This window comes from Narcine bancroftii, chromosome 4, assembly GCF_036971445.1.
Source record: "Narcine bancroftii isolate sNarBan1 chromosome 4, sNarBan1.hap1, whole genome shotgun sequence".
NCBI lineage: Eukaryota > Metazoa > Chordata > Chondrichthyes > Torpediniformes > Narcinidae > Narcine > Narcine bancroftii.
In genome coordinates, this window is record NC_091472.1 from 237,906,839 (window position 1) to 237,922,350 (window position 15,512).

The 15,512-nt window shown below is 40.0% G+C and overlaps 1 protein-coding gene across 11 annotated transcripts in view; it reads right to left on the bottom strand.

Moving 5' to 3' along the window:
* LOC138761744 (collagen alpha-3(VI) chain-like) overlaps window positions 1–15,512 on the bottom strand; it is a 66,913-nt gene that overhangs the window by 16,851 nt on the left and 34,550 nt on the right. For 8 of the 11 annotated variants that reach the window (XM_069934419.1, XM_069934418.1, XM_069934417.1 and 5 more), the window contains 4 exons: window positions 13,220–13,822; window positions 8,990–9,598; window positions 7,505–8,110; window positions 1,945–2,565 (listed from right to left, as the gene is read on the bottom strand). In XM_069934419.1, the coding sequence (XP_069790520.1) occupies window positions 1,945–2,565; window positions 7,505–8,110; window positions 8,990–9,598; window positions 13,220–13,822 (2,439 nt within the window). The remainder of the gene's footprint in view (window positions 1–1,944; window positions 2,566–7,504; window positions 8,111–8,989; window positions 9,599–13,219; window positions 13,823–15,512) is intronic. The other 3 variants (XM_069934426.1, XM_069934424.1, XM_069934425.1) reach the window with 3 other exon arrangements.

The window sequence follows — 15,512 nt, forward strand, 5'->3', positions numbered from 1 at the left end:
GTAGCCACTGGGAGATCCACGCTATTGCAGCGGACTGAGGTGAGGTACTCAACAAAATGATCTCCCAGTCTGCATCCAGTCTTTCCAGTGTAGAGGAGACCACGCCAGATGCAGCAGATGACCCCTGCATGATTCACAAGTGAAATTTTGCTTCACTTGGAAGTACTGTTTGGGGCCCCAAATGGTGCTGAGGGAGGAGGTATGGGTGTAAATGGAGCATCTCTTGAGGTCGCAGTGGTAGGTCACAATGGGACTATTGGCGGGGAATGAGGAGTGGATAAGGGAGTCACAGAGAGGATGCTCAGAAAGCAGAGAGGAGAAGAAAGGGGAATTTGTGTCCGGTGGTGAGATCACATAGTAGCTGGTGGAAATGGAGGAGAAGGATGTGTTGGATGTGAAGGCAGATGGGGTGGTAGGTGAGGACAAGAGGAATCTTGTTGCGCATGGGGGGAGAGGGCCGTAGGGCAGATGTGTGGGTGAGTGCCATTGATGGTGGTATAGGGAAAGCCAAGTTGTTTGAAGAAGGAAGGCACCTCTGATATAATGGCATGGAAATCCTCATCCTGGGTGCAGATGCGATGAGGACAGAGCAATTGAGAAAATGGAATGAATCGTTACAGGGGACAGGGTGGGAAGAGGTGTAGTCAAGGAAACTGTGGGAGTTGGTGTGTTTATAGCAGATGTCTGTTGAGAGTTTGTCTCCCGAGATGGAAACAGATCGAGGAAAGGGAGAATGTTGCTAGAGATGGACCAAGTGAATTTGAGGTCAGGGTGGAAGTTGGCAGCAAATTGGAAGAAGTCAACAAGCTCATTATGGGTATATGAGGCATCACCAAAGTAGTCATTGATGTAGTGGAGCTTTGCCTGTGTAGGCTTATAGCATGGATTGTTCTACATAACCAACAAAAAGGCAGGCATAGCTGAATCTCACCTGCATATCCTCCATTATCCACACATCTCCCTGCCCCCCTCCGCCCCCACATGCAATATTGTCTGGATTCCTCTTGTCCTCACCTATCACCCCACCAACCTCCACATCCAACACATCCTCCTCCGCCATTTCCGTATTCCCACCACCAGGCTCATATTCCCCTCTCTGCCTTTTGCAGGGACTGCTTCCTCCATGACTCTCTTGTCCACTCCTCCCTGCCCCTTTGGAATCTACCCCTGTGAACACAGGAGATGCTCCACTTCCACCCACTCCTCCTTTCTCAGCATCATTTGGGGCCCCAAACAGTCCTTCCAAGTGAAGAAACGTTTCACTTGTGAATCATGCAGGGGTCATCTACTGCATCTGGTGTTCCTGCTGTGGTCTCCTCTACATCGGAGACTGGGAGATCACTTCATTGAGCACTTTGGCTCTGTCCACCACAGCAGCATGGATCTCCCAGTGGCCACCCATTTCAATTCTCCATCCCATCCCCTTGCCAACATGTCTGTACGTGGTCTCATGTACTGCCAGACTGAGACCACCCGCAAATTGGAGGAACAACACCTCATCTTCCCACTGGGCATTTTCCAACTGATGGCTTTAATATCAACTTCTATGGGTTTAATTTAAAACATGCCCTCCCCTCCCAACCCCTTCTTCCCCCATCATTTTCCCATTCCCTGTTTCCTTTCACACAGATGTGATAAATTCTACCTAGTCCCTTATCACATCCAATTAACACCTTTTGTTGGTCTGGATTCTTCCCCCATTGTTTGAACTCTGAGACTTTCTGATATATCCTCCTTCTGCCTTTTCTGATTTTTCTTTGAAGAAGGGCTCAGGCCCGAAACATTGGCAATATATTTTTGTCTCCTATAGATGCTGAAAAGACCAGCTGAGTTCCTCCAGCATTTCGGTGTTTTTACTAGAATTCACAGGCAGCTCAGCTAGTCCTATTAAGTTGCACTAACACCAGACATTCTATCAAATTATAACGTTGAAGATTCTAATACCATTAATAGTCTTCATTGTTGGCATTTCTGAAATGATCTTCACACCATTTAGAGTTGATAATGGCACTAGCATTTCCTGCTGTACCTCTGGAAGTGAATTAAACTCCTCCACATGATAAACCAAGCTAGGATCTAAAGCCGCCTCTTGTAGTTGCTGTTTTACTGCATTCTCAGCTCCAATGGCAAAAGTCATCACACCAGATCGTAGCAGGGCATTTGACGGTGCTTTGATGCCATCTCTTGACCTTCCACCTGTGACAAGGATCAGAAACTGTGGGACACCTTCCTCTTTCCTGCTTCCTGCATATTTAGTGAAAATATATTTATGGACGTAATCCAGCGCTGCCCCAGTCTTGATCTCAGTGCCACCTCTCAATCTGAGTCTCTTCACTTTATTGATCAGTTCATCTTTGAAAAAGTAGGTGTTTAGAGAAAACTCACATTTTGCAATGTCACTGAACTGTACAAGGCCAACTCTCACTCTTTCTCTTCCAATGTCCAGGGTCTCAATTGTGCTTATGATGAAGTCACGAATGGCTGGTAGGTTTCTGTTTCCCACATGAATGGATCCATCAATTAAGAACACAATATCTTTCTTGATTCTATCTGCTTTAGCTTTAACTAAAAAGGAAAAAGATGCACAAATAGTGATGTAAATTCAAGGTATGATTTGTCCTTATTATAGAACAGTTTGATGAAGTAAAATAATGCTAATTTTTCAGAGAGAAACCATTAAAATCCAAATACCTGCATTAAACAGATGGAATGGTGTATAAGAGTTGGGACATCATTTTGAGGTTGTACAGGTATTGATGAGAGAACATTGTGGTTGTCACACAACAGTAAGGATTAGGTAGCAATAGAGAAAGTACGGAAGAAATTCATGAGGCTAAGAGAAACACAGTAACTACAGGTGGTTGGATCTTGAGAGAAAACTGAGAAGTTGGAGGGACTCAGCGAGTCTGGCAGCATCCATGGAGAGAAATGGTTAGTCAACATTTCAGGTCTTTTCCTCACACCCTTTAAAATGTAGAGGGGTTGTAGGTAAATTGGGTGTAATTGGACAGCACAGGCTCATGGACTGGAAGGGCCTGTGTTAGGTCTGCTTTGTTCATGAATGAGTGAGACAAACACCAGGCTGAGTCGAAATCAGGGTTCTTTGTTCTTTATTACCGGATTGTAACACTTGCGACTAACCATGTTAGTCGGAGAATGCATTCTGCCGTTATCAGCAAAATGGTGATTTTTTATACCCTTGGATATGTGCTTAGAACATCATCATATCATTACTTGTCCAATGACTAAAACTGTTGCTATCCTTTCCCTGCTAGCTTCCTGCCTCTCAATCCATCAATGTCTCTCTTATCTTGTAAGTACAAGGACGCATTCACATCTTGTTACAGCCCTGTACATTCCCATCTCATGATGTTTTACCTAACAGGAGTACAAGGACACCTCCCCTTCTTGTTACTGCCCTGTACAGGGTAACTCCCTACACATTCCCATCTCATGATGTTTTACCTTACACCTGTTACCATGCTGTAGAACTCTATTCACTCATGTGTAATAACATGTCACCCATTTAAGATGGCAATAATAGAGAATTTCTTCTTCTTTGAATTCCCATAACTGAAGTCCTCTAATCCACCCACTATCCCGGTGAATCTTCTCTGTAATCTGTCCAGCACAACCGCATCTTTCCAGCAACCAGAATTGCATATACTTCAGGCTTCTGCCTGTTTTTTTTTCTTATTCCTGACAACGACCTCAGACTCAATAAGTTAGTTTCCTTTTATTTCCTGTGGGTGCTGCGTTACCTGCTGAGTTTCTTCAGCATGTTTATGTATTGCACTTGGCCTCAGTGTCTGCAAATTTTCTTGTTTAACATTAAATTCAGGCTAACTTTGTACCAAAGTCCTCTGCACCACCATATCTACTCTTGTTGCCACTTTCAGGACACTCTAAATGTCCTTAATGATCAGGAAAGCTTAAAACCAGTTGAAACATGTGTAAATAAGTTAAAATAAGCTACAGTATTTACCTTTATGTACCTTTTCTATCCAGGTGGGTGCCTCTGTTTGACCAGGGCCAGTCGTGAAGTGTATCCAGTGTGACTTCAGAACAACTGAACTCTGATTGTGAACTGGGGCTGAGCTCAGTAGTAGAGATAAGAGGCCAGGGTCACTGGCAGACATGTGCTATATGATCAGAAGCAGGAGCATGGTGTTACAAAATGACTTCTCATGCCTGGTCAAACATTGAACAACATTATGGCAAATCAGACCTTGTGCTCAGTTCCACTTTCCCATCCTTTCCTTTCATCCTTAACCACCAGATGTATGAAAAATCTATCTTGACTTTGAGTGAATCACCCTTGCACACTTCTCTGGGATAGAGAATTCAAAGAAGAAGAAATTCTCTATTATTGCCATCTTAAATGGGTGACGTTATTAGACACGAGTGAATAGAGTTCTACAGCATGGAAACAGGCCTCTTAGCTCATCTTGCCATACCAACCTGAATTCACCTTATATCCCTCTGAACCTTTCCTATCCATGTTACCTGTCTAAATGTCTTTTGACTTAAAATTGACCCCACTTCTATAACTTCCTTAACAGCTTATTCCATATACCCACCAGCTTCTGTGTGAAGACAGTATCCCTCAGCTCCCTTCGAAATCTTTCCTTTCTCCCTTTAAATCAATGCCCTTTAGTTTTAGATCACCCTACCCTGGGAAAAACAATGATTATTTGCCTTATCCATGTCCCTCTTGATTTTATAAATCTCTATACAGTCACCCCTCAACTTTCTATGTTCCAAGGAGAAAAGTCCCAGTCTACTCAGCCTTTCTTTAAAGTTCAAAATTCTTGAGGTAACATTCTTGTGAATCTTTTCTGCACCCTTTTGCAGCTTAATTATGTCTCTTAATCTAGATTTTTCAACTAACTGAAATTGATAACCACCATGATGAAGTGGTTAGGGTTAAAGTAAATTCCTGTCTCATAAGAACCTGGACCCACTTCAATTCGTCTATCATCAGATCAGGTCAATGGCAGATGACATTTTGTTGGCCTTCCACTCTGCATTAGATCACCCATGCCACAGGATGTTGTTTATTGACTACAGCTAAATGTTCAACACCAGTAAAACTCATGACCAAATTAAAGTACCTGAGATTCTGTCCACCCCTCTGCAAAAGGATCCCTGACTTTCTCATCGGCCGACTCCAATCTGTACAAATCAACAACATCAATTCCTCCATGCTGAACATCAACACAGGGACAGCCCATGGCTGTGTTCATAGTCCCTGACTCTATTCCTGTACACCCATGACTGCATAACCAAGTTCAGCTCCAACTCAATCTACAAATTCGCTGACAACACCACTGTTGTTGGCCAAATTACTGGAAATGATGAGTCAGAATAAAGGATAGAGATCAAGAATCTGGTTGGGTGAAGCGGAAGCCAAAACAATCTTGCTCTCAATATCACCAAGACCAAAGAGCTTAATATTGATTTTAGGTCAGAAAGGCCAAGAATCCAAGCACCAGTCTGCATTGATGAGGTGGAGGTGAAGAGGGTAAAAAAAACTTCAAGTTCCTGGGAGTGCATATTTCATAAAGCTTCTCCTGGAGCCAACAAATCGAGTCAACCATGAACCTACACCTCCACTTTCTAAGGAGTCTGAGCAGATTTGGAATGCTGTTGAATAATCTATCAAACTTCTAGAGGGGAATATTTACTGATGGGTTAGACCACAACCTGGTTTGGGAAAATGACTGCCCAGGAACACAGAAATCTCCTGAAGGTAACAAACATAAATAGCGAAGCCTATCACATACTCCAACTCCCATCCATTGCATATATCTATGTGAAGGCAATCAGCTTCATAAAGTGCCCCCATCACCCTGGTCACAATCTTTTCTCACTGCTGCCTTTGGGCAGAAGGTACATAATCCTGAAAACCATCACCTCTGGGTTCAAGAATAGTTTCTTTCTAACAGCAATCTGGCTCTTGAACCTCCCATGTTACACTAATCATAGACTGCTCTAACACCACAAAAGGACTCCACTATAGAAAGTCATTTTTTTAACAAGGATAAGTGATTTTTTTTTTTGCATTTATTGTCCCTTTTTAATTCAATTACATATACTATTGTCGTTTTTGTCATTGTTTCTTTTTACAAAGTATCTGTTCAGCTGCAGCGAGTAAGAATTTCAGTGCATATGTATATTGTACAAAGTATATGACAATAAACCCATTATCATTATCTAACTTCCAAAGTCTCCTTAGACTCTTATGTTTTACAAAACCTCATCTCATTCTTCTAAATTCCAATGTATGGTACGCCCTGCTCTGTTTTACCCACTAAGACATGCCAGGTATCCAGCAATCAGCTTCTTGAGCCCCCTTCACCTGTTTCCAATACCTCACTCCTTAAATAAGGAGACCAGAAATGTACAATTTACTTCAGGAGAGAAACAAAGAAATGTTCAGATACAAGGATCTAGTGCAATGCCCAAAAGTGCTGGAGAAACTTAAAGATAATGCCAGAGTACATACACGACATCACATACAACCTTGAAGTTCTTTTTCCCGTGGGCCAAGCAGAATTTTTACTTATCAATAACTATAAATAAGGCAGGTCAGAAGATGAATATTTACAAGAAAAGGTAGTAGATGGAGAAACTCAGCAGATCACACACAATCCAAAAGAAGTAAAGGACAACTTTAATGAAGGGCTCAGGCCCAAAGTTTCTCCAGCACTTTTGTGTATTGCACATTACTCCAGGTTTGGTACCACCAATGTTCTGTGGAGTTGAAGCAAACTGCTGTTATATTTATACCTTTCTCTGGAAAGTCCTGACCCACAGCCAGAAGATTATTGGTCTCCTTCCAGGATAACATGGCTTTCCTTCCATTTATAGTGGATATGTTATTTCTATGAATACAATTATTTTCCAGGATCTTCCTGCTCTTGTTGTATGAAAATAATGAATATAGCAAACAGCATTATAATAAAGAGAGCCTTTGCCAACATATAGAACTGGAGCAAAAAATAATTCCTGAAATTCACCTGTGCATGTATTTTGGGCTGAGGTTTTGGCTACAACTCCACTATAGTAAGATTTCCAATGGTGTGGAAAAGAAATGAACAGCTCTTTTCTCAAAGACCATTGACCCCTTCAAGTTACATGGCATTGATAACTTTAGAGCAATGCAAAGAATCAATCTTATGAATACTTTTTACCAAAATAGTAGTCAAAGGAATATTATTGACTTTTATCTTATCCCCCGAGGCTAAAGTACTCCTTTGCTGCGACGAAACTATAAAGTACAGAAAGTATTCAGCAGGTCAGGCAGCATCTTTGGAAAGAAGAAAAGAGTTAACATTTCAGGTTTAAGGAGTTGCCCATTTATTGCAATAAGAATATTATCACTTAACAGAATATTGGTGGAGTGCTCAGAAAGGAGATTATTTAGAGCTAGAATGTTTCTGTTCATTTAATTCAGTGTAAAGCAGTTTGATGAAAGCATAGCAGATCAAAATTCATTTACCTTTGCTGGTTGGAGATATTGGCAGTTCAGAGGTTTGCGTCCTACCATTCAGAGTCGACAGGGGCAATAGCAAATCCTGCTCTATTTTTGGAATTGAATGTGTCTCTTTCACCTCAAAAACTAAGCTGGGGTCCGAACTAATGTCTTTAAGTTGTTGCTTTCTGGCATTCTCAAATCCAATGGCCAAAGTTGTAACACCAGCTCGTGAAAGGGCATCAGATGGCTGCTTTACATCATCTCTTGATTCTCCTCCAGTGATGAGCACCAGAAACTGTGGAACACCTTCCTCTTTCCTACTTCCTGAATATTTGGTAAAAAGGTACTTGAGGACATAGTTTAAGGCTTCTCCAGTCTTGAGAACAGTCCCACCTCTCAATCTGAGTCTTCTTACCTGAGAGAGTATGTCATCTTTTGATGAGTAGGTGTTCAGAAAGAACACAGTTTCTGAAATATCGCTGTACTGTACCAGGCCTACTTGAGTGGCATCACTTCCAATGTCCAAGGCCTCAACTGTTTCTTTGATGAAGTTCTTGATAGCAGATAAATGCTTTCTTCCACTGCTATATGATCCATCAACAAGGAACACAATGTCTCTCTTGTCTGCTTCTGTTCCATTACCAAACAAGACACACAGTTATTACATAATGGTGTCAGCTATTTCCAAACTCTATTGCATGAATGCTTGATTTATTCTTACTATTATATTTATGATGTCAGTGTAATTTGGAAGTAATTTATTTGTTAAGAAATTGAGATTATTCTTGTTTGAAAACTTCAAACACAAGTCAAGTGGATTTACCATTTTGTCGGTTTACTCATTAGCAATGTAGAGATTTGCTCATTTGTGTAATTACTTGAAATGCATTGGTATTTGGACATGATCTCCTTCACCTTCTCATGTCACGCACTTGTTATTCAGAAACCAAGCAGCACTTGGACTAAACTGATAGCTGATTCCTTACCAAGAAGAACTTAAAATTCTGGTACCCTGGCAGATAAATTCACTTGGTATATGTTGATATGTGCCAAGTAATTTTCATGCCAAAAGGAGACAAGAAAAAGTTGCCAACAACTAGAGAGAATCAAATCTTTGACATTCAGAGACATAATTGCCACAAGAAACAAAAAAAGGATTATCTATATGAAATATATGCATTATTTGGCAACAATTGGGAGCCAGCAATTGGGAACCAGCAATTCATTAATAACTTTTAAATGTAGTTTCCAAATATGCAAATGAACCATATATCTGGACTCAGTAGAAGCACTTAACATTTATTCATTAAAAGTAAACATTGTTCTTTTTACACAAAATAGGAAATAAAACTAAATGCAAATAACCTTGGAATATATTTCCTCTCACAAGCTATTGCTTTTTTTAAACAAATTTAGGAAAGGGGGTTATTGCGTAATGTTCCTGAACAAGAGTCATAACAATAAAGAGAAAAAGCCAAAACCCAGAGAAGTTTCTAAAAGTCTAAATACCTTTTTTAGATGGTTTAGTTGGTGGTTCATAATTGATAATTACTCCAGCCAATGTTGAGAGAGGTGTCAGCACTCGATCCTTTATCTCTGGGAGATTTTGGAATTTCTCCACATTGAAGACTAAACTTGGGTCAATTGCGATCTCTTTCATCTGTTCTAGATCTGCATCCTTCACTCCAATTGCAAGGGTCATTACTGCAGCTCGCTTAAGTGTCTCAGCAGGTAGCTTCACATCATCCACAGATTTTTCGCCTGTGATAACAACCAAAAGCTGGGGAACTCCATCCTCTTTCCTACTTCCTGCTGCTCTGGTGAAATGGTTTTTAAAAACATAGTCCAGAGCTGCTCCAGTATTAACTTCCCAACCGCCTTTCATTTTGAGTCTCTTCAGAGCGGATTGCACAGCAGACTGTGTTGTGTGGGTATTTAAGTAAAATTCAGTCATTACATCCTCACTGTACTGCACCACTGCAACTTGCACAGAGTTTGGCCCAATTACAAATTTGTTGACCATGTTTAAAATAAACTTGGATATTTCCAAAAAGTTTGCATTTCCCACACTTGAACTGCCATCCACCAGGAATATTATGTCTCTCTTGCTGACTTGGGCTGCAAAGTAAAATTTGATTCATTGAATAATGACATATTTTGCTTAAATTTATCTTTTTAATCTTAAAGAATAAATGTATATCTTGTACTTGAATCATGAACGAGAAACTTACAAGAAGTAATTTACTATTATTGAGGTAAATGTGTACTTTTTATATGTAGTAACACTGTAAATATCTGAAATTTGAGAGCAAGTCCAATGGGATTTTCCACCTCACAGATGGAATATTGTTGCCTGATACCATTTAAAATGAATCTGGACAAAAATAACTGGCAAATATTGTTTTTAATTTTCCAATTTATATTCATTACTTTAGTTGATTATTGTATTTACTAATTAAATAAGCAAAATATACAGCATTCAATGAAGTCTGCCACTGATAAATATATAATATTCCTCATATTGAGTGATTATAATGAGATGCTCACCTGAACTGCCTAATGATCACCATTTGCAGCATTTTATTAACCAACAAAGGAATTCAACATGATATTTGGCGGAAAGTTTTTGAGGCCTGGAGGGGGAAGTTGGGAAGCTGATGGATGGAGAATGGGACAAGGATTAACTGCTATCAATTTCCTGTCAGCTAAGAATCTTGTTTTTGAAGTAACCTCAAACACTTCCAAACAAAGCTACTTTTTCTTGGCAAGCAGATGGGTACTAAATGACAGAAGGATTACTGCAAGGGAAAAATATTGCCATTATTTGTATCTCTTATTTAAGCTGGAAATTATGTGGATGCTCAAAACATTGGGCAAATGCTTCAGATAGAGAAAATCAAGAGCTGGTAGAATTTCAATCAAGTTGCAGTTCTGAAGAAGTAATACCGGTTCTCTCTCTGTGAGGCTCCCTGGCCCGCTAAACATTCATGATGTTTACTGCCTGTCTGATGGAAAAATTAAAATTGATTTTTTTTTTAATTGTCATGTGTACTGAAATGCTATAAGAAGCTTTGGTCTGTGTGCTATCCAGGCAATCCAACTCATGAAGCAAGTAGAGCAATAGTAAAAAAAAAGACAAATAAAATAAAGCATCGTTGTTGTAAGTACAGTGGAGTAGGCAGGAAGGTAAGGGGTGGGGGGGCTAACATCTTGGTTAAGGATGATATCAGGGTAAAAGTCAGAGATAATATAGGCTCCAGCAAAATATTAAATCAATCTGGGTGAAGATTGGGACTAGTAAGGCAAAAATGTCTCCGGTGAGAATAGTCTGCAGGCCACCAAGTGATAAGATTACAGTGGTATAGGCATTAAATAAAGAAATAACTGACTCAAGGAGAAACAGGACATTTATCATATGGGCTTTTAATATTGATTGATCAAGCCAGCCTTGAGGAGGAGTTAAATGAGTTCATTCATTATAGTTTCCTTGAGCAACAAACCAGAGGGCATAGTGTCTTAGATGAGGTTAAGCAAGAAAATCTGCAGATAATGGGGCCAAATGCGCTGGGAAAAACTCAGCAGGTCACGCAGCATCTGCAGGAAGTAAAAGGTAACATTGAATAATGACATATTTTGCTTAAATTTATCTTTTTAATCTTAAAGAATAAATGTATATCTTGTACTTGAATCATGAATGAGAAACTTACAAGAAGTAATTTACTATTATTGAGGTAGATGTGTACTTTTTATATGTAGTAACATATAAACATTGCCATGCCTGGGCCTTTATATTCCCGATGAAGGGCTCAGGCCTGAAACATTGGTTATATTTTATTTCCTACAGATATCGCAGAGCCGACTGATTTGCTCCACCACATTTGTGTGTTGCACTTGACACATTAGATCTTGTGTGAAACACAAAGGTCTGCAGATGATGTGATTGTAGTTAATATGTAAAAGTGCTGGAGAAATTCATCGTCCCATAGTGTCCATAGAAAGCAAAGATATATAACCAATGTTTTGGGCCTGAGCCCTTCATCATAGTATGAGGAAAAAGCAGGCAATATAAGGGGAGGGGGAGGAGGGAAGAAGAGCCAGGGTGAGGAGTATAGGCTAACAGCTTAGTTATGCATGGATAGGAGGGCAGGAGAGAAGAGTCCTAATCAATTCTCAGCTCTGTAATCACAGAGCTACCCCCCCCCCCCCACCCACCTTTCTGAATCAATTCCTAGCTTTTCTCTCTTGCCTTCCTCTCCATAACCACCTATGGCTTCTTGGCTGTTGGCCTGTGCTCCTCTCCTGCCTCTTCCACCCCCCTCCCCACCACCCCAACTGACTGCTTTTTACTTATACCCTGACAAAGAGCTCAGGCCCGAATTGTTAGTTAAAAATTCTTTGCCTCGTATGGATGCAATGGTACCTGTCCTCCAGCACTTAGGAGTATTAACATGTTAGCTCTGGTCCTGCATTAGAGATGGGAAAAACTAATAATCTTGGTGTTAGGGATCCTATTGGAAAGAATTATTCTTGTATGGTTGAATTTCTAATACAGATGGAGGATGAGAAGGGAAGATCCAAAACAAGTGTGTGATGTGTCTAATCAAGTAGATGGCAATGGGATGAGGGAGGATTTGCCAGACAGGGAACAGAGATAGTATAGTGGGACAATTGAGGATCAGTGGAGGACTTCCAAAGAGATTTTTCCAAGTGCTCAACAAGTTTTTTCCAGTTAATAAGGACAGTAAGGGTGGGAAGTGTCAGCCATGGATAGCAAAGGAAATAATGAAAACAGCATGTGCAAAACTAATGCATCTAAAAATGGTCAGGAGTAGTATGAAATTATAAAATCTTAAAAAGCAGCAAAGAAGCTGTAAAGAGAGGGAAGATATATTTTAAAAATATTTGAGCACAGAATATAAAAACAGACAGTAAATATTTTTATAAATGTAAAAAAGCTGAAAGGAGTTGCTATAGAGTGGTGCCTTAGAAGACAGGAGGGGGGAATTAATAATGGGTAATACAGAATTGTTCAAACCTTGAACAAATATAGGTTTTGGTCTTCACGATGAAAGACATAGATATACCAAATTCATAAGGCAGGGTGTAGTTACAAAAGTGTTACCTTTTGCCAGTGTGTGATCCATAACAGTAGGAAAGAAACTGTCCCCAAATCTAGAGGTTCATGTTCTCAAGCAGATGTATCAACTGCCTGATGGAAGGAGGGAGATGAATGACAGGGAAGGGATGTCAAAATTGGAATTACACTGAGGAGTTCTTAAGGTTGGCGAACTTGAAATAACTGGATTCTAAAACATGACTCGTCAGATCACTTAAATTCTGAGAAGCCAAATACAAATTTTCTAAACTGTGTGATATTTAGCTTTGAACAGGCCAATATCCTTCCAGATTGAAATCCTGTGTACAAACAAATCTGTTTTATTAGGAAAAAAATGATCAATTTTGTTGAAGATTTTTGTACAATTATTATATCTGCAATTAGGGCAGTATGCCTTTACCAGGGTTCGAATCCCACGCTGTATGTAGGGAGTTGGTACATTCTCCCCGAGTCTTCACGGGTTTCCCCAGGACTCCGTTTTCCTCCCACCATTTGAAACATACCAGTGGTGTAGGCTAATTGGTTGTAAATTAGGTGGCGTGGGCTTGTGGGCCGAAATGGCCTGTTACCATGTATGTCTAAATTTTTTTAAATGATGTTTATTAATATTGGAAGCTGCCCACCTTCTACCTTAGTTTCCTGCATCTCGATCACTAATTGTTTCTTGGCCACCAACGAAAACAGAGACATCAGCTGCTGTTGGACAGAAGCCATTTGTTGGACATCAGGAACGACCATTGTAAATGAAGGATCAGTGGCTATCGTCTTGACCTCAACTGCTTCAGCGTCTTTCACTCCAACAGCAAATGTGAAGGTGCCCCTCTTTTTTATTGAAAACACTCCACTCCTGACGTCATCGCTGGATGGTCTTGAAGTTATGAGGACCATTACCTGAGGAACCTCATCTGCTGCCCTGCTGCCCGCAGATGTAATAAAGTGACTGTCGATCAGAAATTGAAGAGCCAATCCAATGTTGGTTTCACCCCCGCCTTTCTGCCGAAGACTTTTCACTGCTTTGAGCACCTCTGTTCTTGTGTGGTATGTGTTCAAATAGAACTCAGTGAGAGGGGTGTTGCTATATTGCACCACAGCAATTTGGATGGCATTGGGGCCAATGTTAAGATCTTCAATGAAACTTGCAATAAAAGAACGTATGAACTGAAATTCATCATGACTCAAATTATTTGATCCATCAATCAAGAAAATTAGGTCCGCTGATTCTTGTGCTTTCAAGAAAAAGATTTTAAAGAATGAACAAGTTAAGGCAGGTAGCACAAAATAATTTTGCATTCATACAATGTCTTTCACATCCTCAAAATATGCAAAAACTGAATATCATGCACAAAGTTCATTTAGCCACTTAATGCATGAAGTCGATAAAAACAGCATCGGGGAATTCACCAAGAATTATTCTGAAACCTGAGTAAATAATATATTACTAAACCAGAATAAAGATGAAATGTTAAAAAATATGGGTTGTCAGAGGACAGTTAGAATTAGGTAATCAATTGCCTTCAGACCCAAAGAAATTGCAGTTTAATACTGGGGGTTGAACAATTATTGCTGGTTGCAGATAAAGGAACAAACTGTGTAGAAAACAAGTTTGAGAGGGAGAGGAAAGTAAAGTCCAAAGCCACAACCCAGTGAGTATTGATAATAACAAGAAAAAGAGAACCCAGAACAACTGGATTATAGCAATCTTGGATGAGAGGGGCAAGCCAAATATCAGGCTGGTTTGTGTCTCTTATTTCAAGATCAATCCAGACTAGCTTCCCTGACTTGCGAGGCATTCAGGACTTGCAGGGAATAAATTTTAGACAATTTATTTAGATTAGAAGGGTGATGATCAAATTGAGAACTCAAACTCTGAAGTAACAAGGAGTTGATTTTATTTCTGAGACACTCTTGAATACACTTTCAAAGAACACCAGTCTTACCATAACAAATTATTACTATTATACACTCACTCAAATCAAGAGGCCATCTAGTGTTTAGTCAGCAATATGCAAGGACCAACAAAAATAAGTACTTCATGTATCGGAGGAACTTTAGAGTGGGTGGAGGAACAAGAAATTAGGTTAGATATTAGCTGACCTGAAGTGGTCATGTCTTAAATCAGAAATAAAGTCATGAAACAGTAATGTCTTAAATCAGAAATAAAGTCATGAAACAGTCATGTCTTAAATCAGAGCCAACGGCTCAAAAATGTGAAGTCATTATTTCAGGAATCTCATAAAAGTGGAAGAGAGATGTAATTGGATAGTAAAGTAACGTACTGCAGCCAAAATACTATTCCAGGGAGTGCACCTGTGACCTGCAGATCAGATCATGGAGAATTTCTGAAAAGGAGGGAAAAAATTATGTATAATTAAGAGCAAACTACGAAACCCTGGAGGAACTCAATGGAGTCAGTCAGCATCTCAGGTTGGGACCCTTTATCAAGACTAAAGTAAGAAGGAGTGATATGAAATATATAAAGGGGAAAATAGTTGGGGAGGAGCCAAGTGGTGAAGAGGTACTGGTCATAAGGTGGGAGAAGTGGAGAGGCAGGTAGAGAGGGAGAAATCACTTTGGTGGGGGGGTGGGGGGGAGGGTTAGTTTAAAGAGAAAAGTAAGAACAGATTAAAAAAAAGAACTACAGAGGTGGAGTTACCTAAAATAAGAAAAATCAATTTCATGCCTTTGAGTTTAAGGATATTCAGGAGGAATATGACAAAGGCTTGAACACCTAGCAGATAACCATTTTAATTCCCTGCAAGATTTTCGCATGTTGTCCTCGGCATCATCAGGTGTTCAGCAAAGCGGTCGCCCTATCTGTGTTTGGTCTCCCTGAAGTAGAGGAGGCTACACCAAGTACCCTGAATGCAGTGGAAAAACACAATGACTGACATTAGGGGAAGAGGTTTATTGTCAAGT